At 49.2% G+C, this 20,684-nt stretch overlaps 1 protein-coding gene across 5 annotated transcripts in view; it reads right to left on the minus strand.

The window, feature by feature from the left end:
• Positions 1–15,640, minus strand: part of ANKS6 (ankyrin repeat and sterile alpha motif domain containing 6) — a 52,857-nt gene extending 37,217 nt beyond the window's left edge. For all 5 annotated transcript variants that reach the window (XR_008713708.1, XR_008713709.1, XM_055578614.1 and 2 more), the window contains exons 1-5: positions 15,014–15,640; positions 8,152–8,642; positions 3,344–3,388; positions 2,464–2,668; positions 1,592–1,698 (exon numbers count right to left, since the gene is read on the minus strand). Coding sequence is in view for 3 of the 5 variants with exons in the window: in XM_055578614.1 (XP_055434589.1) it covers positions 1,592–1,698; positions 2,464–2,668; positions 3,344–3,388; positions 8,152–8,642; positions 15,014–15,360 (1,195 nt within the window). In the remaining 2 variants the exon portion in view is untranslated. The remainder of the gene's footprint in view (positions 1–1,591; positions 1,699–2,463; positions 2,669–3,343; positions 3,389–8,151; positions 8,643–15,013) is intronic.
• Positions 15,641–20,684: the final 5,044 nt, after the last annotated feature.

Genomic DNA, 20,684 nt, shown 5'->3' on the forward strand with positions numbered 1-20,684 from the left:
ATGTCTGTTGGGCCATGGGGGGAGGGGTCTCAAGATGACCCCTAGCAGCCTGAGAACTCAGTACCGCAGTGCCAGCGCCTGTGTTACTCCAGGATTAAGGTGCCCCTGCCTCTCCACTGGCTCTTCAGAAGGGGCAAACATGGCAGCAGGGTTTAATCCACTTAAACAGAAATAAAAACCAGATGCCCTGTCCTACCAGGAGGGCAGAGGGGTGGAGTGTTTAAAAAGTAGAGGCTCTACAGCCAGATGACTGAAGTTGGAATTCTGCCTCTGTTCTTCCCAGGCTGTGTAACTGCAGGTCAATCAAGGGGTGACAGTACCCACCACATAAAGGTATCTGAAGGATCTGAGGGAATTCCTAACATATGGTAAGTGCTTAAGAAAGATTAAGTAGCATTAGTTGTTATTATTAACTCAACTAGGCTATTAAAAAAGCAACAAGCAGAATTGAGAAAAAAATACTACGAACTATGAATATGCTTTTCTCTTGACTGTTGCTTTTTTTTTTTCTCTCCAGCATGTGTCTCTTTGAAAATTTCAGGCAAAAACTTCATTTGAAAACCCACTAGGAAAAAAAATCCACTGGGGTAGGTTGTTTTATTGGGAAAGGCAGGGAGGATGAATGGAGGGAAGGAAGAGACACAGTGGAAGAGATAAAGCTGTTGGAGAAAAGCCTGGGTGCGATGCAGTCCAGGGTCCCTGGCAGACTACACGCAAGGAGAGAGACCATGCGACCTGCATGGAGGGCCCACCTCTCCAGCCAGGGTCAGTTACTCCTGGGCACATCCTCTCTGCGAGGATAAGATGGAACCAGCACGTATCTGTGACAAGGGGGTCCCACAGGAGGGGAGGGTGAGGGGATGGTTGTGCTGGCGGTGAGGAAGGGCACTTGGCCTGCTGCCCCCGTACTGAGAGGCAGCGGGAGCCCCTCCCCTCGCGGAGGCAGAATCCTCCCCTCCCCAAGTCAGCAGGGTTGGATCCAGCTCAGGACTCAGAGGCTGTTAGGTCAGAAGAGCCTTCCAGCTTCTCCCTCTCTGGGCTAAAACTTGGGGGTCCCAAGAGAGACCCCTTACCCCTTGAGTTAGCTAAAGGGAGGCCACAGGTTCCAGAGGAAGGCCTGTCAAAGTGGCAGAGGGTCCGAGGTCCTAGCAGGTGCTAGCTGGGGGTTAGTAATGTTGACAAGACCCTTGACCTGGAGCTTCCACCTACACAATAAGCCAAGGCGGTCCCTGCTTTGTCTATTCTCCTTGTCCATGGGGGCCTGTTTCCTCCTGAGTCACTCAGTTTCCAGCTGAGAGGCACAGATACCATTCCAGGATTTGTGTGGATGGCCAAGGCCTTCCTGCCTGGAGACTCCTGGAAGGCTGGAGCAAGAAGAGGCCTCAGGGACTAGCCGGTCCCAGCTGCACCCATTCTCCCCAATGACCTTCACTTGGGAGAAGTGAAGACTTGCCTGAGGCTCTGTGGGGAGCTCTGGGGGCTTGACAGTGGCTTCCGCCTTGAATACGCAAGTGCTTACACACAGGGGATGATCTGGATTCCCAGCCAGAAAACCCAGCAGGTTTAAAATGCTTTTCCTAAAACAACCCACCAGGATCGCTCAGCAGCATCACTAGGTCAAAGGCTGTGTACCCATTTTTTGCACGAAGAGTAACATCAGCTCCTTGGTTTAGCAGATATTTGACAATCTCTTTGTTCCTGTGGAAGAAAGAAAAAAAAGCCAGAGTGAGACCTGCTGAAAGGGAAAATGTGGCCTTGCTCCTGGGCAACAAGAGCGGTGGCTTTAACTCCAGCAGCATCTGTGCACGTGAAAGAGGGCTCGGAAAGCTCTCTCCCAGCCCTTGTTCCCTACCCTGTGGGCAGTCATGACAGAAATCAAAGCCTGAGTGCTCCTTCCATGAATAAAATGAAAACACAAGGCTCTGCCCCAAAACCACTGGCTCCCAGGACCACACACAGACCCCATCCCTCCTGCCCCTCACTGGGACCTGATTGAAGTCCTCCGGCAGGCCAGAGTCTTTGATGTGGAAGTCTGAGGATCAAATGAAGAAGAAAACCACTTTCAGAGGACACAGGAGAGTGCTCTGATCACCTAAAGCGGGGCAAGGACGGAGCCCCTAATTTGGAATCAGATCACCACTGATCAAGTGCAAGGCTATGTGCAAATCCCTGCCCCTTGGTCAGCCTGCCCCAAGGAGGAGGCATCCAGGAAGGTAGAGGGGTGACTGGATGAGAAGGGATGCGGAAGCACTAGGTAACACTGCCGAAGCAATAGGAAATCTGGACACAAAGGGTAGGAATGCAGGACAGACCAAGCATGCACCGTTTTGAGTGTCTCAGCATCTTCACAATGGGCAGGGCGCTTATCTGCAGCATCTCAGGACCAGCAACCCATCAGGCACCCAATTTCAGCCCGGGGCACCCTCTTAGGCTCCCTGCTGAGGGCGGAGGGCTGGCACTGACCCGTGGTAGGTAGCCTGCATGAGGGCTGTCCAGCCGTGGACACTGTCCTGCTTGTCCACGTCGGCATGCCTCTCCACCAGCAGCTGCACCAGAGGCAGCTGTCCCATGACAGCTGCCAGCATCAGTGGGGTGGCCCCATCCCCGTTAACCAGGTTCACATGGTTGGGGTCTTCATCAGCAATCTCTTTGACCAGCTGAAAGTTTCCTGCCAAAGAAGCAGAAGTCCTGGTGATCCACGGGCCTGGCACTGCAGGATGATTTACCCAGTGGCTTCCCATAACAAATGTGCTGAGCTGGCCTCTGTACTGGGTGGCTGCACCTCGCAGGGGCTACAAAGATGAGTCAGAGGTAGCCCCTACTCTCCAATCCTTCAGTCTACAAGGGATGGAGGCAAGCACGCAAATAGCTTTACTGAAAGAGAGACGTGTTATTGATATCTTAAGAGAAGAGGGATGATGAGGGGCAATGCACATGCAGGAAGAGCGCCCAGGTCTCCCTAAGAGGTGAGGATCAGGGTGGGCTTCCTGGAGGTGGAGGTCTGTTTCAGGAGAGACAATTTTACTAAATAGTTCTTCATTACAAAGAGAGTGGAGTAGGCAGCCAGCATTTCAGAGGTAAGTAAAAGTTAGGACATAGCCACAGAGTCTAGCAGGAGAGGCAGAGGGGGCCTGAGAAAATAATCTGGAAGTTGTGTGCAAAGCACCATAACTACCAGCCTCCAGGGTCTGAACCTCCCTGGGTGAAACCAGAGTCAGGAAACAGCAAAACACCTGTGTCTTCCTCAAATACTTTGGGTGGCCTGAAAAGGACTATCAGTATTAGTTTGGGAGAAACAGTACTGTATTCTTAAATATCCAAAAAGATTTTCTAAAGCGCTTACCCATTTTTAACGCGTGGAAAATATCAGGTCGCCTTTTCTCCTCATCTGGGTAAACAAAGATTTTTAAAAGTTAACCACGGAAAAGTGTAAAATAACAGAAAAGTCACAAGGGTGTAACGACCCAGCCCACCTTTAAAAATGATTTACTTTTCACAAGCAATCTAATCAGAGACCTAGGTAATGGACTAACTCCAGCAGCCCTTCTGGAAGGGTTATCGTCAGACTGTCTGAAAACGCTTCAGAGACAGACTGTGGGAGGTCATCTGGCCAGGAAAACATGAATAAGCAGACCATTTCCGGATCCCACAACTCATAAAGCAGTCTTTTTTAGGCATTCCAAATTTTGGAATGTCCTTTCTCAGATATAATGGAAAAGTATAGTCTTGGAAAAATCTGTATTCCTATGAAGATTTTAAGAAGAAACAATGATTCTTTTATTCTAAAAAGTAAATGTACAACCATGAAGTAATTCCAGAGCAGGTTTTCATTCTAATACCTAAGACACTGGGCAGCTAAGCCCAGAGGAGGTCATGGTTGCCAATGCTAATATTTGCTTTCTTTCCCAAATAAGCAGCCATCTGAGTGATTCTGAAGGTCACCTATGACCCAGACCTGCAGATGCTCCCATCTGATATCTTCATGCTAGGCCTCGCTGCACCCACCCAATGCCTGCCCCTTCCTTATCTATTCTCCATCACCCTCCTTGAAGCTAGAGCTAGTGGGTAACCTGCTCCCTCCTGTCAGAAAGTAGCCACCCTCACGACTAGTCTTCTCGCTGGTAAGAGCCAACGTAGGACTTCCTTTGACTAATACTAGAGGTCAAAGCAGCTGCAGGAGAAAACCTGTGACTCTGGGCCACATCCCTGGTCTTGATCGGCCTCCGCCAGCAGCTGGAAGAAGGTGCAGAGTGGCACAAGGAGTCTGGAGCCAGGGTGTCTGGATTCACGTATTCCCAGAGAGATGTGTCTCCTCATCACTGATAATGCAGACAACATGCTAACATGGAAAGCAGGTGGTGGTTGCAGGGGTGGATAATATAGATGGGAAAACACTCCAGAAATTTTTAAGCTCTATACAAACAGCTTCCCTCAAAGCTCAGTTGGTAAATCATCTGCCTGCAATGCAGGAGACCCAGGTTCGATTCCGGGGTCGGGAAGATCCCTTGGAGAAGGAAATGGCAACCCACTCCAATGTTCTTGCCTGGAGAATCCCATGGACAGAGGAGCCTGACAGGCTATATTCCACGGGACTGCAAGAGTCAGACACAACTTAGCGACTAAACCACCACCACCACACAAACAGCGATTTTTGTTATCTTTCCTAGTGACCAGCACTCACCTCAGAAAGGGCACCAGTTAACTCCAGGGCACTTATAGCAAAGTATAGACAGGGCCATGGAACCAAGTGCCTAATTCTGCCTTTGAGATACTATAAAGAAATGATTATGAAACTTCATTTAAAAAAATATGCCTCATTCCTTTAAGTGTTTAAGAGTCTAATTTGCTATAGGCCACAGCCTCCTTCATGCCAAGACTCTTTGACAGAAAAGAATGTGTCAACTGGGCCTAGTGTTGGTTGCTAAGCAACCATCTGGTACAAACGAATCAATGACAGTCTAGCCTGACCTCAGGAGGCTGGAGCAGCTATGCTTGATGCCAACGGACCCTGGGGTGGTCCCTTCCTCATTCTGGGCTCCAATTATTGCATCAATATCAGAGCAACTCCAGGGACCCCTCCACAGCCCAGGGAATGATCACACTGAGGGTGAGGAGGGTGTCACAGTGACGATTACAGCCTCAAGGGTACCCTTTCCTGCAGCTAACGTGAGGGAGAGAGCTGGCAGTCTCCAAGGCCCTGATGGCGGGGCGGGGCGGGGGGGGGGTTTCCTAGCACCTCACAAAAAGAGCTGGGGTCAAATACTATTTGTTTAATAATCTGTCATTATTAGTAACATGGCTCTTTTAAAGGCTCTTCTCTGAAAGCCTGAAAATGGAGCACTTTCTCAGCTCCTGCAACTCAGCTGAACTCCCAGCTCCTCTCAGGGGCCACCCAATGACCTGCTTCATATGGTGGCCTGCACCACCCAGTACCTCCACTGCTCCCAAATCCTCCACCTCGCCCCCGTTTTCTTCCTCACCACAGTACTTACCACCTACCTTACTATGTAACTTATTTAACATGCTTGTTTCCTACTTCTTGCCTGTCTCTCCTCCAGAAGCCAAGGTCCTCAAGGGCAGAGGTTGGATCTGGTTTGTTCACTGGGGCCTAGAGTGGTACTTGGTACATTGGCAGTCAACAAATACTTGCAGAATACTAGAATGAACGAATGGTGAATACAAATCCACTTTGGTAGCTTCCGCTCACTGCTCTCTATGTGCCAGGCTCCGGGGTACTCAGGGGTACTACCAGCATTATCTTCCTACTGCTCATGGGACCTCACAAGGCAAGTGCATTTGTTACACCTGTTTTATGAAAGAGGACATTGGAGTCCTAGAGGGACAATGAACATGCCGAGGCCTCCCAGCCACAAAGTGAGAGCTGAGCCTCAAACCCATGTCTGCTCGACAGGGAAGTCTGCTCGTAACCGTGACCTGGTCCTGTCAGTTACGACAGCAAAGGTAACGGGTGACGGCAGCTGCCGGCATCTCTCACGTGCTCTCTCTGGGCTGGCGTGGCCTCATTTGATTCTCAAAGTGGTCCTGGGAGGCAGGGGACCTCACTTACAGAAGACAAAATTGAAGCTTGGAGAATGGAGGCAACGGGTCAAGGTCCCTCAGCCAGCACAGTCACATCCAGGTGGAGCCAGGTAGAGGGTGACCTTGGCTACGCCCACCACTGTGTCTGCACCTCCACATTTTGAGGAGAGGAGGGCATTGCTTCCCCAGAGTGCCAGGGCAGTCTGTAAGGAGGTTCGTGGGGAGCTAAGACCCCAGAAACCCGGCTGGAGGAATCTGAGGAAGGAGGAATCAGCTGCACAAAAGGCACAGCTCAGCACCCATAGGTGGGGCACACGTCCCCGACCATCACTTCTAGGGCAGAGGCCTTGAGCAAGTCGCTTGACCCCCTCCCTGAGCCTGACCTCCCTCACCTGCAACATGGATGAATGCTCCCCAAGGGGGAGGTGAGAGCCTGCCCATCAGGCGTGGAGGCACAGCAGGGACGGGAGGAGGCAGTTCCCTTTCCCATCTCGGCTACAATCACACCACCCAAAGCCTTTAAACGAGGGCAGTGGCCTTGAGTCAAGAAAAACACCCTGGGTGAGACTGGAGCCCTAACTTCTAACTGCAGCTCTGCCCAGGACCTGATGCTGAACTGCCATGTTCTGGCCAGAGGGCTCGCACACCAGAGGCCAGCTTGTTTTCTGTTCATGACCTCCTGGTAGTTGCCATTGAGTCCACTCTACACAAGAGACACAGGGAGGCTAAGAGAGAGTTCAAGCGTGTCCAGATCCCAGAGGCCCCACAAAGGCTAGACTGGGTGGGGTCACACCCATGCTCTTCCCACAGAACCCCCTACCTCCTAAGTGTCACACAGCTTCTAACAGGTGTGTGACCTGCGACCAGCCTCTACTCCTCTGGCCCTCACTGTCCCCATCCACGCAAAAGTAAGAGATCTGGCTTCAGGCAGGTTTCCTTAGACTTTACTTCTTTTTCCCTTCTGTTTTGGTGTTCTCTCCATTTTTGCCATCTCTCTGTTGTTACATGGTTTTACAACATGTTTATTTCAGGGTTTTCTGACCAGACAGTGTATTTCTAATAAGCATTTCTCAAATTTGCAACATCTTTTGATTGATGGGTTTTCTTTTTTTTTAAATGGGCCACTTGAATTTTTTTTAAGTTGAAGTGTAGTTGATTTACAATTTCATTGATGGGACTATTTGCGTATTCTCTGGATGGTATCAAACTTTGCAATACTTTCAAGTCTTTTTAGCCAGTTTGTCTGAAGACCTTTTCTTTCAATTTTTACCTTTCAGCCTTAAATGCTCACATGCTGCAGTCTGACCTTACAGCCTGGGCTGTCTCAGGAATGACGCAGAAATCGGACCCATTACTGACAGAGGGCACTGCGGCTGTGCAGCTCTACATTACATGCTCTGTTACACATGATGAACTAGGGGTTTTAAAACATGGTATGTTCTGTGGCAGATTTGCTAAGGAGTGCTTAGACAGCTCTTTATATGCCAGAAAGATGGCAAAAAGAAAAAAGAAACAGGATACACTAATAGATGCTGAAAAAACACAGCTCAAAAGTAGGCTGAATTTCCTGTGAATTAGTCTTTGGGGACTGGTCATTGGCAGCTGAGGTTAGGCACAGTGCCCTAAGAGCTGAGGTTGCCAAACCTGCCCCTATGCCTGTTTTTAGAATTAGAGTTTTCCTGGAACACAGCCCCACCCACCCTTGACATATCACGTAGGCTGCTTCTACTCTAGCAAAACTGAGGAGTCACAACAGACTGTACGGCCCACAAAGCCTACAATATTTGTTATCTGGTCCTTCTCAGAAGAAGTTTGCTGACCACTTTCTAGAAGGGTCCCAGAACCTCCTACACCAGAATCATCTGGTTAGGAGGGAGAGGCCTTGCTGTGCAGCAGTCCAGGCTCTTCCGAGAGCTACAGATCACTCTGTGGAGGGTGGGCCAGGCACCTGCATGCCATGTCTTAAGTTCCCCTGCCCCCCGGGCTGGACTATGATTTCTGCAGGCCCTTTTGTTTGGGCAACCCTTGGCTTTTGCTGTTTAAACACAAATCTGGGTCCTCTGGGAAGCCATGGTGGGATGAGGGGGTAGGTTAGTGGTGGCACAGCCTGACCTGTCTTGGGCCTGACGGTGGTCAGCGGGTCCAGGTAGTCTGCAAGGTCCCTGTGCTTGCGGTCAAGTGCCACCTCGAAGGCAGTCTTCTCTAGCACACTGAGGTGGTCGGGGTTGGCCCCCTTCTCCACCAGCTGCTGAGCCATGCCAAGCTTCCCGATGAGTGCTGACAGCATCAACGGGCTCCAGCCCACAGTCCGGGCCTCATGGTTGGGGTCTGCGCCCCACTCCATCAGCAGACGCACCACAGCCTCATGTCCATGCTGGATGGCAGCCATCAGGGCCGTGATGTCCAGCAGCTCGTCCCCGCTGTCCCCCTCGCCTGAGGGTTTGTGATGGTCCACGAAGGCACCAGCTTCCAGGAGCAGCTTTACCACACCCAGGTGTCCACCCCGAGAGGCCACGGTGAGCACACTGGCCCCCAGGCGGTTCTGGGCATTGACATCAGCCCCATGATCCAAAAGAAGATGTGCCACGCTCACGTGCCCAAATCTGCCAGGGAGATGGACAATTAGTGACACAAGACACCTGATGAAGAGAAAGCTCATGTAATCAATTATAAATTGTTAGGGCTTTCCTGGTAGCTCAGTCAATAAAGAATACTCCTGCAATGCAGGAGACCTGGGTTCTATCCCTGGATTGGAAAGATCCCCTGGAGGAGGGCATTGGCAACCCACTCTAGTATTCTTGCCTGGAGAATCCTCATGGACAGAGAAGCCTGGCAGGCTGTAATACATGGGGTCGCAAAGAGTTGGACATGACTGAGTGACTAAGCACATCGGTTGTTAAATTATTAATTATTGAACCATTAATTTTTCACGCTGTAATAGCTGCTTATAATGAAAGGCCTTCCTCTGGTGCTAGGCACACTGCTTGCTCTGTGTCTGCACCACCACAAAGGCAAGACACTGCCCTGTTTACAGTTTCGAATCCAGCTCTGCCATCCACTGCATATCCTGGACAAAGAACTTTAACTTCTTTGTGCTTTCACTTCCTCATCTCTAAAGTGGGGATATGACTGTGTCTACTAAAAGAGCTGTGGAGGATTAAATGAGTTAATATATATAAATATATAATATACATAAAGCACCTAGAACAGTGCTTGTCCAAAGGAAGCACTACATAAATGTCAGCTATTAGAAAGGGAATCATTTAAACATTCTTATATCACACAACGTGCCAAGGTCACCCAGCTGGTGAGCGAAATCCACAGGGTCAGAACCCCAGTCTGTCTGAATCCTGCTGCCCCACACCTCGCTGCTTCCCGCGTGGCAGAGCTCATGCGATTCTGCTTCAGAGCTGGGTGAGCTGTCTCTCTGCCTGTGCTCACTCCGCAGGGGCAGGGCCCAAGTCTGACTCACATCTACCCTCCCCAGCCCCAAACACACATGCACAGAAAGCCCACAGACCCCACGCCAAGAGGTGTGGCATAGCTGTGGTCAGCAGAGGCGGGCTGGGGCACCTCTCCCCAGAGGCCTGATGCCCCCTGCTGGCTGGAATGTCCCTTGCTGGCGGCTGAGAATCTAGTCTGGGCCAGACCCTCTCCAAGGAAACTTGAGCAACCTCCCCTGCTGGGGAGACAGACAAGTACCCAACTCTGATACCAGGAAGAGGAAAACAGACGACTCTTCCCAGTAAAATCTCTTCCTTCTCCCACCAGAGGGCAGGAGAGTTCTGTTTTGCAATATTTGCAAATACACTCTTTCTAGTGCACTCTCCGGGCTCAGAGCTGGAAGGGCCCCCCAACCCCCACCCGCCCCGTCCCCTACCCCGCGCCAGGTTTTACAAGATGGTAATGTCGGCAGGAGGCCTGCATCTGTGAGGCAGCTTTTGAATGAATCCCTTGTGGCGCTCCCTCCTTTCCGGAAGCGGTTTTGCCTCTCATCTAAACCCAGGGCCTCCCTCCTCCCTGTGGAGGCAGAGCCAAGGCTGAACAATGTTCTGAACTTACAAATACCTTCTGGGCCATGAACCTTAACGGCACCGGGGTCACCCCACCAGCAGAGTGTGGAGGGAGCGCTTGGTGAACTGGCTTCCCCAGCTGCAGGGGGGCCAGGCCTGTCCCGCCCCTTCTCCAAGAGTGGACGGAATCTGACAAAAAGGCAGAGAGCTGTAACCCCAGCCTGTCTCCCTGCCTGTCCTTCACGATGATATTCTCCAAACCTAAATCTCATGGCTACTGCCCCACGTCCCACTGCCCGGAAAGGACTGCCAACTTTGTCAACCTCATTTCTTCCCAACGCTGTACTCTGGCCTGGCTCACCTGCACTTGGCAATTATTCTCTGTCCACGCCTCTGCCATCCTGCCTTTCTGACCCTCCTGTCCTTTTTGACTAAGCACATCCTTTATCCTGCTGCAGGACTCAGTTCGGATCCCATCTCCTCTGAGCAGCTTCCAGATGATGCCCCCACATCAACTCAGGTACACCTCACCTGAAAACCCACAATCCCCTGTCTTCACCCTTACTGATGTGCCTGGGCCCTCCTTCTATAATTCTGTCTTCCTGTTAGACTGCACTCCAGCAGAGCTCAGGCAATTCTGTCAACTGAATGAGTGAATGAACACTTGGCATAACCAAAGAGGATGGTCAAAACAGGCAACAGAAACAGCTGAAGAACTAGTTCAGTTCAGTCGCTCAGTCGTGTCCATGAATCGCAGCATGCCAGGCCTCCCTGTCCATCACCAACTCCCGGAGTTCACTCAGACTCACGTCCATCGAGTCAGTGATGCCATCCAGCCATCTCATCCTCTGTCGTCCCTTTCTCCTCCTGCCCCCAATCCCTCCCAGCATCAGAGTCTTTTCCAATGAGTCAACTCTTCGAGTGAAGAACTGGTTAGATAATTATAAAAGATTACGCTATTTAGTCATCAAGCATGAGATAAAAATCTAGCAGCAGATAACAAGATACTATCCTGTTTTTATCTATTGGATCTTAGTAAGCCCTGAGATAAACTGCTAATAATGTATTTCACAGATGAGGAATCTGAAGATTACAATGGAAAGCAATAATCCAGAATCTCTCAATTTGGAAGTGATTGAGTCAAAACTTGAACCTAGACCCTAAGATCTGAAACTCCAGTTCTTCTGGTATAACAAACTCACAGAGGAAGGAAAAGCCTAAATCTAGGCAGGAATGCTGACACTCGGGATGCTTTCTGAATTCAGGAGTAGCCCAAGAGGCCATTGAAAATTAGGCTGAAAATATAAAAAATGATTCAATGAAGGCTGAGATAATTTGGGGGATGCTAACTTTCTAACAGGTAATTACTGAAGATAGGGAAGTTTGGGGCTTTCTGAGCAGCTGTTACGATTAGCAATTAATTTCAGCAATTAACACCTCTGTTGAAAGACCTGGCATATACTCCCACTCTCAGAGAGCCCTGGGCGGAGAAGCCAGCTCTGCCACGCTGGCAGGCAGAAAGTAAGGAAGTCAAGGGTAAAATTGGAGCCAAAATAAACACCACACAACCTGTCCGTTTAGTGTTAAGCAAATTTGGCAAGTGGCTTCCTTGTGACCAATACCAAGAGAAAACAGTGAGTTATGGGACTCATAGCTAGGAGCACAGGCTCTGGAGCACCTGCCTAGGTGTGAATCTGACTCTATCCATTCGTAGCTGTGTGGCCTTGGACAAGTGAACTAACTTCTCTGAGCCTCAATTCTTTATCTGTAAAATGGAAGACAGCAGTAGCATTTCCTCAAATTTTGCATAGACTGAATGAATTCACTCATTTGCAGCACTTAGCACAGAGCTTGACACAAAATAAGTACTCAATAAAGGTTGTTTTAAGAACAGGAAAAAAAAAACAACATGAATGACACCATCTCTGATGCTGAAACATTCACAAGAGACCCAACTGCAGTCCAGGCACAGGGTCTCTGGTGGTCCTGATCCAATGATGAGCTCTGGAACACAGAGAGCTGTGACAATAAATAGATGCTCCCTTCGTTGAAAGTGGTGGCTGCCGGGAGCACCATTGCTGAGGCACGTCTACTTTCATGGAGGAAAAGCACAAGACTGGAATGTGTCAGCACACAGCCATGTGCTTGGCCATCCTGATCCAAGGGAGCCATTGTGGGACACACACAACCAGTCATTTCAGAAAGATCTGGAAGCTCTACAGAGGAGGGATTACAGAAGGCACACTTGGAAGAAGAGAGAGAAGTAGGAAGCCACTTATAAATGTGTGCCCTGAACTAAGTAAGACAGAGGGGAAGAAGAGACAGGATGGCACAGACAGGTACTGGAATGAGGACTTACCTGGAGTTTTAAAGCCTGGAAGAATGGATGGGGCCACGAAAAGAGACAGGGAACCTCAGAAGTAAGGTCCATAGCCCAAAAGACATTATGGGCACCCCCAGAGAGTGCCGGGCAAGAAATCAGGTGTCTTAAGACAAAGGGTGCCTGACACACTGATAGATGCATAACACACTGCATTACCCATGCGAATGGGCAGCCAAGTGTTACAGCTGGGATGCACCCCCTAGGTGTGTTTATAGACTGAAATAAATGCCCGAGAACTAAGGTATGGTTAATCAAAGCACAGTACTGCCCATGGATGATATATCACAAAGCAGTTGAAAATGACATATTTGAAAATAATGCACAATAAAAATTTTCCTGCAATACAAGTTAGATTAGAACAACCGTGTGACACTTGGAAATGAACTCAGAAATAAAATATAACTGGGTCATAATGAGAAGATTATGGGTAAGAATGTTGTGATTTCAATGCCTTTGAGAAAATCAAATGGCTCATACATATGGAAAGATGTTTTACTTCACTCAGTTTAACAAGCGCAAATCACAGCCACACTGAAATATTTTTCATTCATCAGATGCAAAAATCCAAAAGTTTAATAATATACTCTGTTGGACACGTTGTAGAAAAACAGGCACTCATAGACACTGTTTCGGGGAGGGTAAACTGGTACCACTACTGTGTCAACAGAGTAATGGGCTCCCCAAAGATGTCCAGATCCTAATTCCCAGAACCTGTTAAATTCTGTGGGAAAGGGGAAATTAATCAGCTGACCTTGAGATGGGGAGATTATCCAGATGAGCTCAATGGAATCACAAGCGATCTTTAAAAGTAGAAGAGGGAGGTAGAGGAGTCAGAAAATATGATGAAGAAGCAGGGGTCAGAGTGATGTGGTTGCTGCTAGCTTTGTAATAAGTTGTTACAGCAGCCATTGGAAAGTAATACACTTGCATTGAGGGCAATTTGGCAAAATCCATCAAAATTACCTAGTAGCTCAGCTGGTAAAGAATCCACCTGCAATGCAGGAGACCCCGGTTCAATTCCTGGGTCAGGAGGATCCTCTGGAGAAGGGATAGGCTACCCATTCCAGTATTCCTGGGCTTCCCTGGTGGCTCATCTGGTAAAGAATCCACCTGCAATGCGGGAGACCTGATTCAATCCCTAGGTTGGGAAGATACCCTGAAGAAAAGAACGGCTACCCACTCCAGTATTCTGGTCTGGAGAATTCCACAGACCATATAGTCCATGGGGTCGCAAAGAGTTGGACAGGACTGAGTGACATTCACTTTCACCAAAATTACAAATGACCTTTGTTCCTTTCTTGGGAAATTTCTCCAAGAAACTGGGTGGGATCTAAGTAGATGGCTGACAGGAGTGAGACCTCACAGTATACCTCACAGTATATATAAAAAAAAGAGATTCTTCTTTTTTAAAAAAAATTATTTATTTGGCCGCATGGGGTCTTAGTTGCGGCACGCAGGATCTTTAGTTGTGGCATGTGGGAACTGGCTCCCTGACCAGGGATTGAACCCGGGCCTCCTGCATTGTGAAGTCTCAGTCACTGGAGTGTGAAGTCTCAGTCACTGGACCACCAGGGAAGTCCCCCCAGAGTTTCTTTATACTAGAATTTCAAGTCTGGTTCATCCTATTTCCTGAATACATCTCAAACTCATTTCTTTGCTCTCCCACAGCCATCTCTGCTCTGGTCCAGGCCACCATCACCTCTTTCTGGGTTGCTGCAATCCCTTCCTAACCAGACTTTCTGATTCTAGCTCACTCCTCCAATCCATCCTCAAACTGCAGTAAAAGTGATCTTTCCAAACATAAATCTCATTCTGTCACTTGCTCTGCCTAGAATACTCCATTACTCCCCAGTGCCCTTACGAACTGTCACTTTTCCCAGCCTTGCCACCAAGCATCTGCCTCTTGCTCTCCAGAGAAGACTCATCTCCCACTACTCCAAAGCCCTTCCAGCCACAACATCGTTCTAGCAGTCCTACGAATGCATATTTCACTTTAGCTTCCAAACCTTTGCACCTATCACCCATCTTTCACTCCCTCTATCCAGGTCAACACTTAGGTATCCTTAGGTCTCGACAATATATACCTACCTTCCCTCACTTCCTGAAACTGAGTCGGTTCTCCAAGAGCTCCCTCAGATTGTCCCCCCAGCAGTCTGTTCCTTTGCCTGGCCCGCCCACTGGCAAATGCACCGCTTCCGTGGGGACTTCATCTGGGTACCGCAGCATCCCCAACACCAAGCCAGGGTGGGTAGGTAGGTTCTTTGGGAAAACCTTGCTGCAATGAATATCACTAAGCTTCTAAGTCTCTAAGATTCTATTTGCTGTCTCCAGATTCTGTGTTTGAAAGGCCGATGCTTTTAGGATTCTGATTTTACGTTATTAAAAAGAGCGTCCGCTTCTAGTTCGTATCCCTAGCTGCTCAAAGTTTACGATTTCAACTCTCTCGAACCAGTACTTCACTCTTAACCTCCCGGAGCGTCTGCTAGGGGCCGCCGGGCAGGTTCGACCGCGTGAGCCCACCCGCGCCCAGGGGTCATTAGACACCACCCAGGCTCCCTGGCACCCCCGACCCCCTCACCTGGCCGCCTGCATGAGCGCGCTCCAGCCGTAGTGGTTGCGGCTGTTGACCGAGGCGCCGCGTCGCAGCAGGAAGCGCACCAGCGGCTCGTGGCCCCCAGCCGCCGCGAACTGCAGCGCCGTGTTGCCCGCCTCGTCCGAGCAGTCCACGGGCACCGGCGCTCCGGCCGCCGCCCCGGGCCCGGCCGCCTCGGGCCCCGCCGGCTCCGCGCCCGCCTCGGGCTCCACGCCGCGCTCCGCGGGTTCCGCAGCCCCCGGGTCCAGCAGCCGCCGCGCAGTCTCCGTGTCTCCCTGATCACAGGCGCGCAGCAGCAGCTGGAAGGCCGGGGGCAACCCGCCCTCACCCATCGCGGCCCGCGGCCCGGGCCTGTCTGCCGGGCGGGCCGCGCCAGCTCCGCCCCCGGATACCGCACACCGGCGCCCACTTCCGCCGGCCCGCGCGCCTACTGTGTGCCGGCCTTGTGCGGAGGGCCGGGGCGCGCGCCTACTGTGTGCCCGGCGCGCGCCCGGAGCGAGAGCGCGCCTCAATCGCCCGCACCGGGGGCGGGGAACCGGGCGGAGGTGGACCGCGGGTTCCGGGAAGCTCCAGGCAGCGTCCGCCCGCCGAGCTCGCGAGTTCGGCTTTGAGTTTTCGGCGCCCGCTTGGGGTCCTCCTCGCAGCTCCAGAGACTTCCTGCCCCGTACGGAGGTCGGAGCGGCCTCTCCAGCCCTCCTCACGCTGCGAGTTCCTGACCACTGGGCCAAGGTCTGAGACCGCAGCCTCATAGGCCTGTGGCACGCGCCGCTGACCCTCAGCACCCAGCACTAACCCGGCGCCTCCTAAATGGTCGTTGACTGAGTTAAGGTACAGTTGGGTCCACTCTCTCTTCCCACAATGTCCTGCCCGGCCATCAGGGCCGTTCTTGTCTGGGACAGGCGTTAGGGTTACAAGCACCTCCTGTACCTTCATGTCTCTTCATCAGTGGTTCTTGAAGCACCACCGTCTGCGACATTTTACAAATGCAGGCTTTCTCATCTTACCCAGACCTACTGAATCGGAAACCGAATATGGAGTCCACTCACTTGTATCTTAAGCCCCCTAGGTGATTCTAAAGCACGTTCAAGTTTGAGACCCACTGTTTGATCCTTAACAGCAATGCTGTCGGCCACGGGGAAGGGCCCAGACTATCACCTCCAATTTACAGCGTAACTAAGGCTGATTATGAACAGCCCACACATTGGAAAAGACCCTGATGCTGGGAAAGATTGAGGCAGAAGGAGAAGAGGGCAACAGAGGATGAGATGGTTGGATGGCATCAAGGACTCAATGGACATGAACTTGGGCAAACTCTGGAGATAGTGAGGGACAGGGAGGACTGGCCTGGTACAGTCCTTGGGGTCACAAAGAGTTGGACACAACTTAGCAACTGTACAACAACAACTAAGGCTTGAAGATGTTATGTCTTGCTAAAGGCCACACAACTGTCATGCGGGAAAGCTGTGACTGGGACCCAGGTCTTCTGACATCTAGTCCAGTCCTCTTTCTATCTCAAGAAGTATTTACTGAGTGCCTACTATGTGCCAGGCACAGTTTTAGGTGCTGGAGAAACTTCAGGGAATGGAAAATAAAATTCCCTGCCATTCTGGGCCTGCCAGTGGAAAGAGACAGGTACAAGCAAGTAAGTAACTTGTATGTTAAATTATGATGTGTTTTTAAACAAGAAACAGAACATAACAAAATCCAAGTAAATGGACTAAAGGATGGGATGTCGTTTTATAATAGATTGGGTAGAAAAGAAATCACTGAAAAGATGACATTTTCACAGAGACCTGAAGGAATTGAGTGATCAAGTAACGCTGATATGTGGAAAGAGTGCAATCCAGGCAGAGGCAAAGACAAAGATTCTAATAAGAGCAGCCCGGCCAGCAAATTGCTTTATGCTACATTCCCATTTATCACGATAACAGAGGTTAACATTCTGATCTGGGGTAATTGGTTCCCATAGACTGTGAGATGTGGCCCCAAAGTCTAGCACAAAGCTATATGTTGAGTAGGTGTTTAGTACATTATTGTTAAAAGGACTATGTCGTGTATGTAGAATTATAATACAGAACAAAACTGGTTGAGGGTGTGAGGAAGGAATAAAGGTCATGGCTTTGGTAGATCGAAAGAAGGTGGTAATGCCCTTAGGGTCTGGGCCGGTGGGCTGGAAGAGAGTCTTTTAGGTGAAGAGTAAAATGAGGGGACGTCTTGAAAGTACACAGGGCTCAGATTGCAAAATGCTTCAGTACCAGGGATTTATTCTGTGACTAATGGATAATCATAGAACATGTTTGAGCAGATGAGTTAACGGGGACAGAGCCAATCACTTTGGCAGTTTTGCAGGTGGTACAGTGATATTTCAGAGATAATGTGGGTTCCGTGCCAAGCCATTGCAGAAAGGCGGGTCGCGTGACTTTTGGTTTCCCAGTGCATACCAAAGTTATGTTTACACTATACTGTAGTAAGTGTGCCATAGTCTGAAAACACAATGTAAATACCTTAATTTAAGAATACTTTATTGTGAAAAGTGCTAAGCATCATCTAAGGCCTCAGTGAGTTGTAATCTTTTTGCAATAGTTAACATCAAAAATCACTGATCACAGATCACCATAAGATGAAATCATAATGAAAAAGTTGGAAATACTACAAGAATTACCAAAAGGTGACAGTGATACAAAGAAGGCAAATACTGGTGGGAAAATGGTGCTCATAGACTTGCTCCATGCCAGGTTACCACAAACCTTCACTCTATAAAAGATGCCACATCTGGGAAGCACGATAAAGGAAAGCACAATAAAGCAAGGTGTGAGTGTACACAGTCACTCATTTCCAGATTTGGCTTCATTCACCAATAGAGATGAGAACAACTTCCTTCTCAATGTCTAATGAGGACTTGGTTCCTTGAAAATCCTGAGCAACTGCTTCCTTGTATTATTCTATTTATTAAGGTGTCTTTTCTTATACTTTACTAACTAGTTGTTTCATTATAGAAGTAAGATACATGGTACAAAAAAGAAAATTCCAACAGTACAAAAGGGCATAAAGCGAAAGCAAAAGCTCCTTTCCCTTTTCCACTTTCCCAGTCCTACTTCCCACAGGTAACCAATATTCACATTTATTTTATCTTTACAAAGATATTTCATATGTATTCTAACATGCACACCTACTTATAGGCATTAATCAAGCTTCTTGATTGCAAGTAGCAGAAATTAACTCTCTGAATAATTTAAGAAGAAAGGGGATTTAATATGAGGTTTTGTTCATAGTTCACAGATCCCACAAGGGCCAGAGAACCAGCCCCGAAGGCTCCACAACCAAGAACAGTGCCCCAAATCATGCCAAACTGCATCCTACACCAGGGTGGATTCTACACAGGCCCTTTTTTGTGTCACTGGCTTCAGAGTCCGAGCCAGAGATGGGAGCATCAGAGTGGCCTGGCCAGGTCGTGTGTTTTGCCTTGCAGAAAGGGGGCTGGGAAAGTGCATTTCTGGCATTTTCAGCATGCATAATGGGAGGTAGGCTCCACTGTGGGTGCCCCAGAAGGTAGGGTACCTGGATAGGAAAGGGTTATGATGCTGGGCAGCCAAGAAGGATAACAAAGGTCTACTACAAATATTCCCTCTAGAGTGGATCTCTGTTGTTTATACCTGTCTTGCCTCTCCTACTCAGGAAAGAGATACCCTCTCTTTTGGGGGAGCTTCCTTCCCCCACTCTCAGTCTGAGTGGTTTAGTGATTAGTGTATGTCCAAGCCCATTCCAATTCCTTCAGCCCAGGATTTCTTGTCAAAGCAGCTGGGAAGAAGACCCTCTCTGCTGAGGTCCTCAGCTGTCATAAGTAGGCTGGGGCTTGCTGTGTCCCCACTTAAAGATGGCCTTCCTGAGAGTGAAGCCACTATACAGAAAAGCAGAGACAAGTGATAGAAAAAGATGGAGCCATAACTGCTCCCCATCTCCCAATTCTTTTCAGTTAGGTTTGTCTTGAGCAGGGTGGTGGTTATTTGCAATCCAAGCCTTAACAAATGCATTTTTTTTTAACTTTTTAAAGCAATGGGTTCCTACTATGCATGCTATTTTGAACATCCCCTCCACCCTTTTTTTCATTGAACAAGTGGCTTAGGCATCTTTTCATGTAGGTGAATATAGATCTATTGCATCCTTTTTAATGGTTGCATATAACACCATTAAGCAGATGTACCATAATTTATTTAATCATTTTTTAATGATGCACAATTAGGTTGTTTCCAGTTTTCTGCTGTTATTAAAAAAAAAGTCTTCATTGAATGGCACTTGTAGCAGTCAGGGTCCCAGCAGGTGACAGATGGTACATTTGGCTGGGGAAATGAGGACCATTTTATTACAGATATGTGGGCAGATACTAAGAGCCACAAGGGATGATGCAGTACTCAGAGGCTGATGACAGTAGGGAGCCATTACCAATCCAGGCCTAAAGAGGGAAGGGAGAGAGCAGTTTCTGGAGTTCTGCAAGAGAGAAAACTGGAGAAATGTACGTGATGGGAGTTGTGGTCTCTAATAGAAGGGCGCAGCCAGCCTATGGCAACCCAGCAGAAGCAATCCCCAGAGGAATAAAAACCTCTGGCCTCATCCTCCTCCTGTCCCCTGATCTCTTGCCAGTGCTCCTCATTGGCCAAACCTAAGTTAGCCAGAGGTTCAGAGCCTACTGACGTGGTCCTCACGTCAGCCGCTCCCAGGGAGGAGAGACTGAGGGGGCAAATAAAGAATCCAGTCCCTTGCTGCTCAAACTGGTCCCTGGACCAACAGCTTCTTAGAAATATAGCATCTTGGGTCCACCAGACACCAATTGAACCAGAATCCATTTCAACACCATTCCCAGGTGATTTGTGTACACAGAGATTTTGAAGAATGGATCCAGCACATCTTGGTACATAAATCTCTTCTGCAAGTGTATCTACAGTCTTATTATTTATGAGCTCTCTTCTAGGACTTTTTCACTAACCCTTATTTTGATCTGGGTCCTCTGAGAATCAAATGCCATAATGGTTTTTGCCTGGGAGAAATGCTTATATAGGATAAAGGCGGAAGGAATCAGGAAAGAGAAGGAGCGCCTTCAGACCAAGATGCAGGTATAACTGGGAAAAGAGAGTGGGAGGGAAGGAGCCTTGGGTAGAAAGAGCTTCAGATTGCCCTGCGATTTTGGGGATGACTCAACCAGGCTGATGGGGCGTGCCCAGGCAAAGGGAGTCTGCTAAGGCTTCGTGCATCAAACAGAAATGGCTGGGTTCTGTGTCCTACCATGCTTGGTCACTGGGAGAAACCAAAGGAAGCGTAGCCTCAGGAAGAATATCACAGCTAGAGGTTCTCAGCAGGCTGTTCTCCCTGAAGCAGGTTCTCTTGAAGGGCCAGCTGAGTAGTGCACCTCCATCACAGACACAGTCCCTGTTCAACCAACTTTGAGTGCCTCGTGTGCGCCAGACACTATGTGTGTTAAGGTGGTCCCCAGGGAATCCCACATGATTGTGGAACAGGGCAGACTGTAAGCTTTTGTCGTCAATTCAGAGTAAAGTGTCAGAGTTCGGGGGTGTCACTGACAGTTTCATGGGAAAGCTTGACCACAAGTTGGGCCAGAAAGACTGGATGTGATCTGGGTAGTTACACAAAAAGGGAGGAAATA

The sequence above is a fragment of the Bubalus kerabau genome, chromosome 4 (assembly GCF_029407905.1).
Source record: "Bubalus kerabau isolate K-KA32 ecotype Philippines breed swamp buffalo chromosome 4, PCC_UOA_SB_1v2, whole genome shotgun sequence".
Taxonomy (NCBI): domain Eukaryota; kingdom Metazoa; phylum Chordata; class Mammalia; order Artiodactyla; family Bovidae; genus Bubalus; species Bubalus kerabau.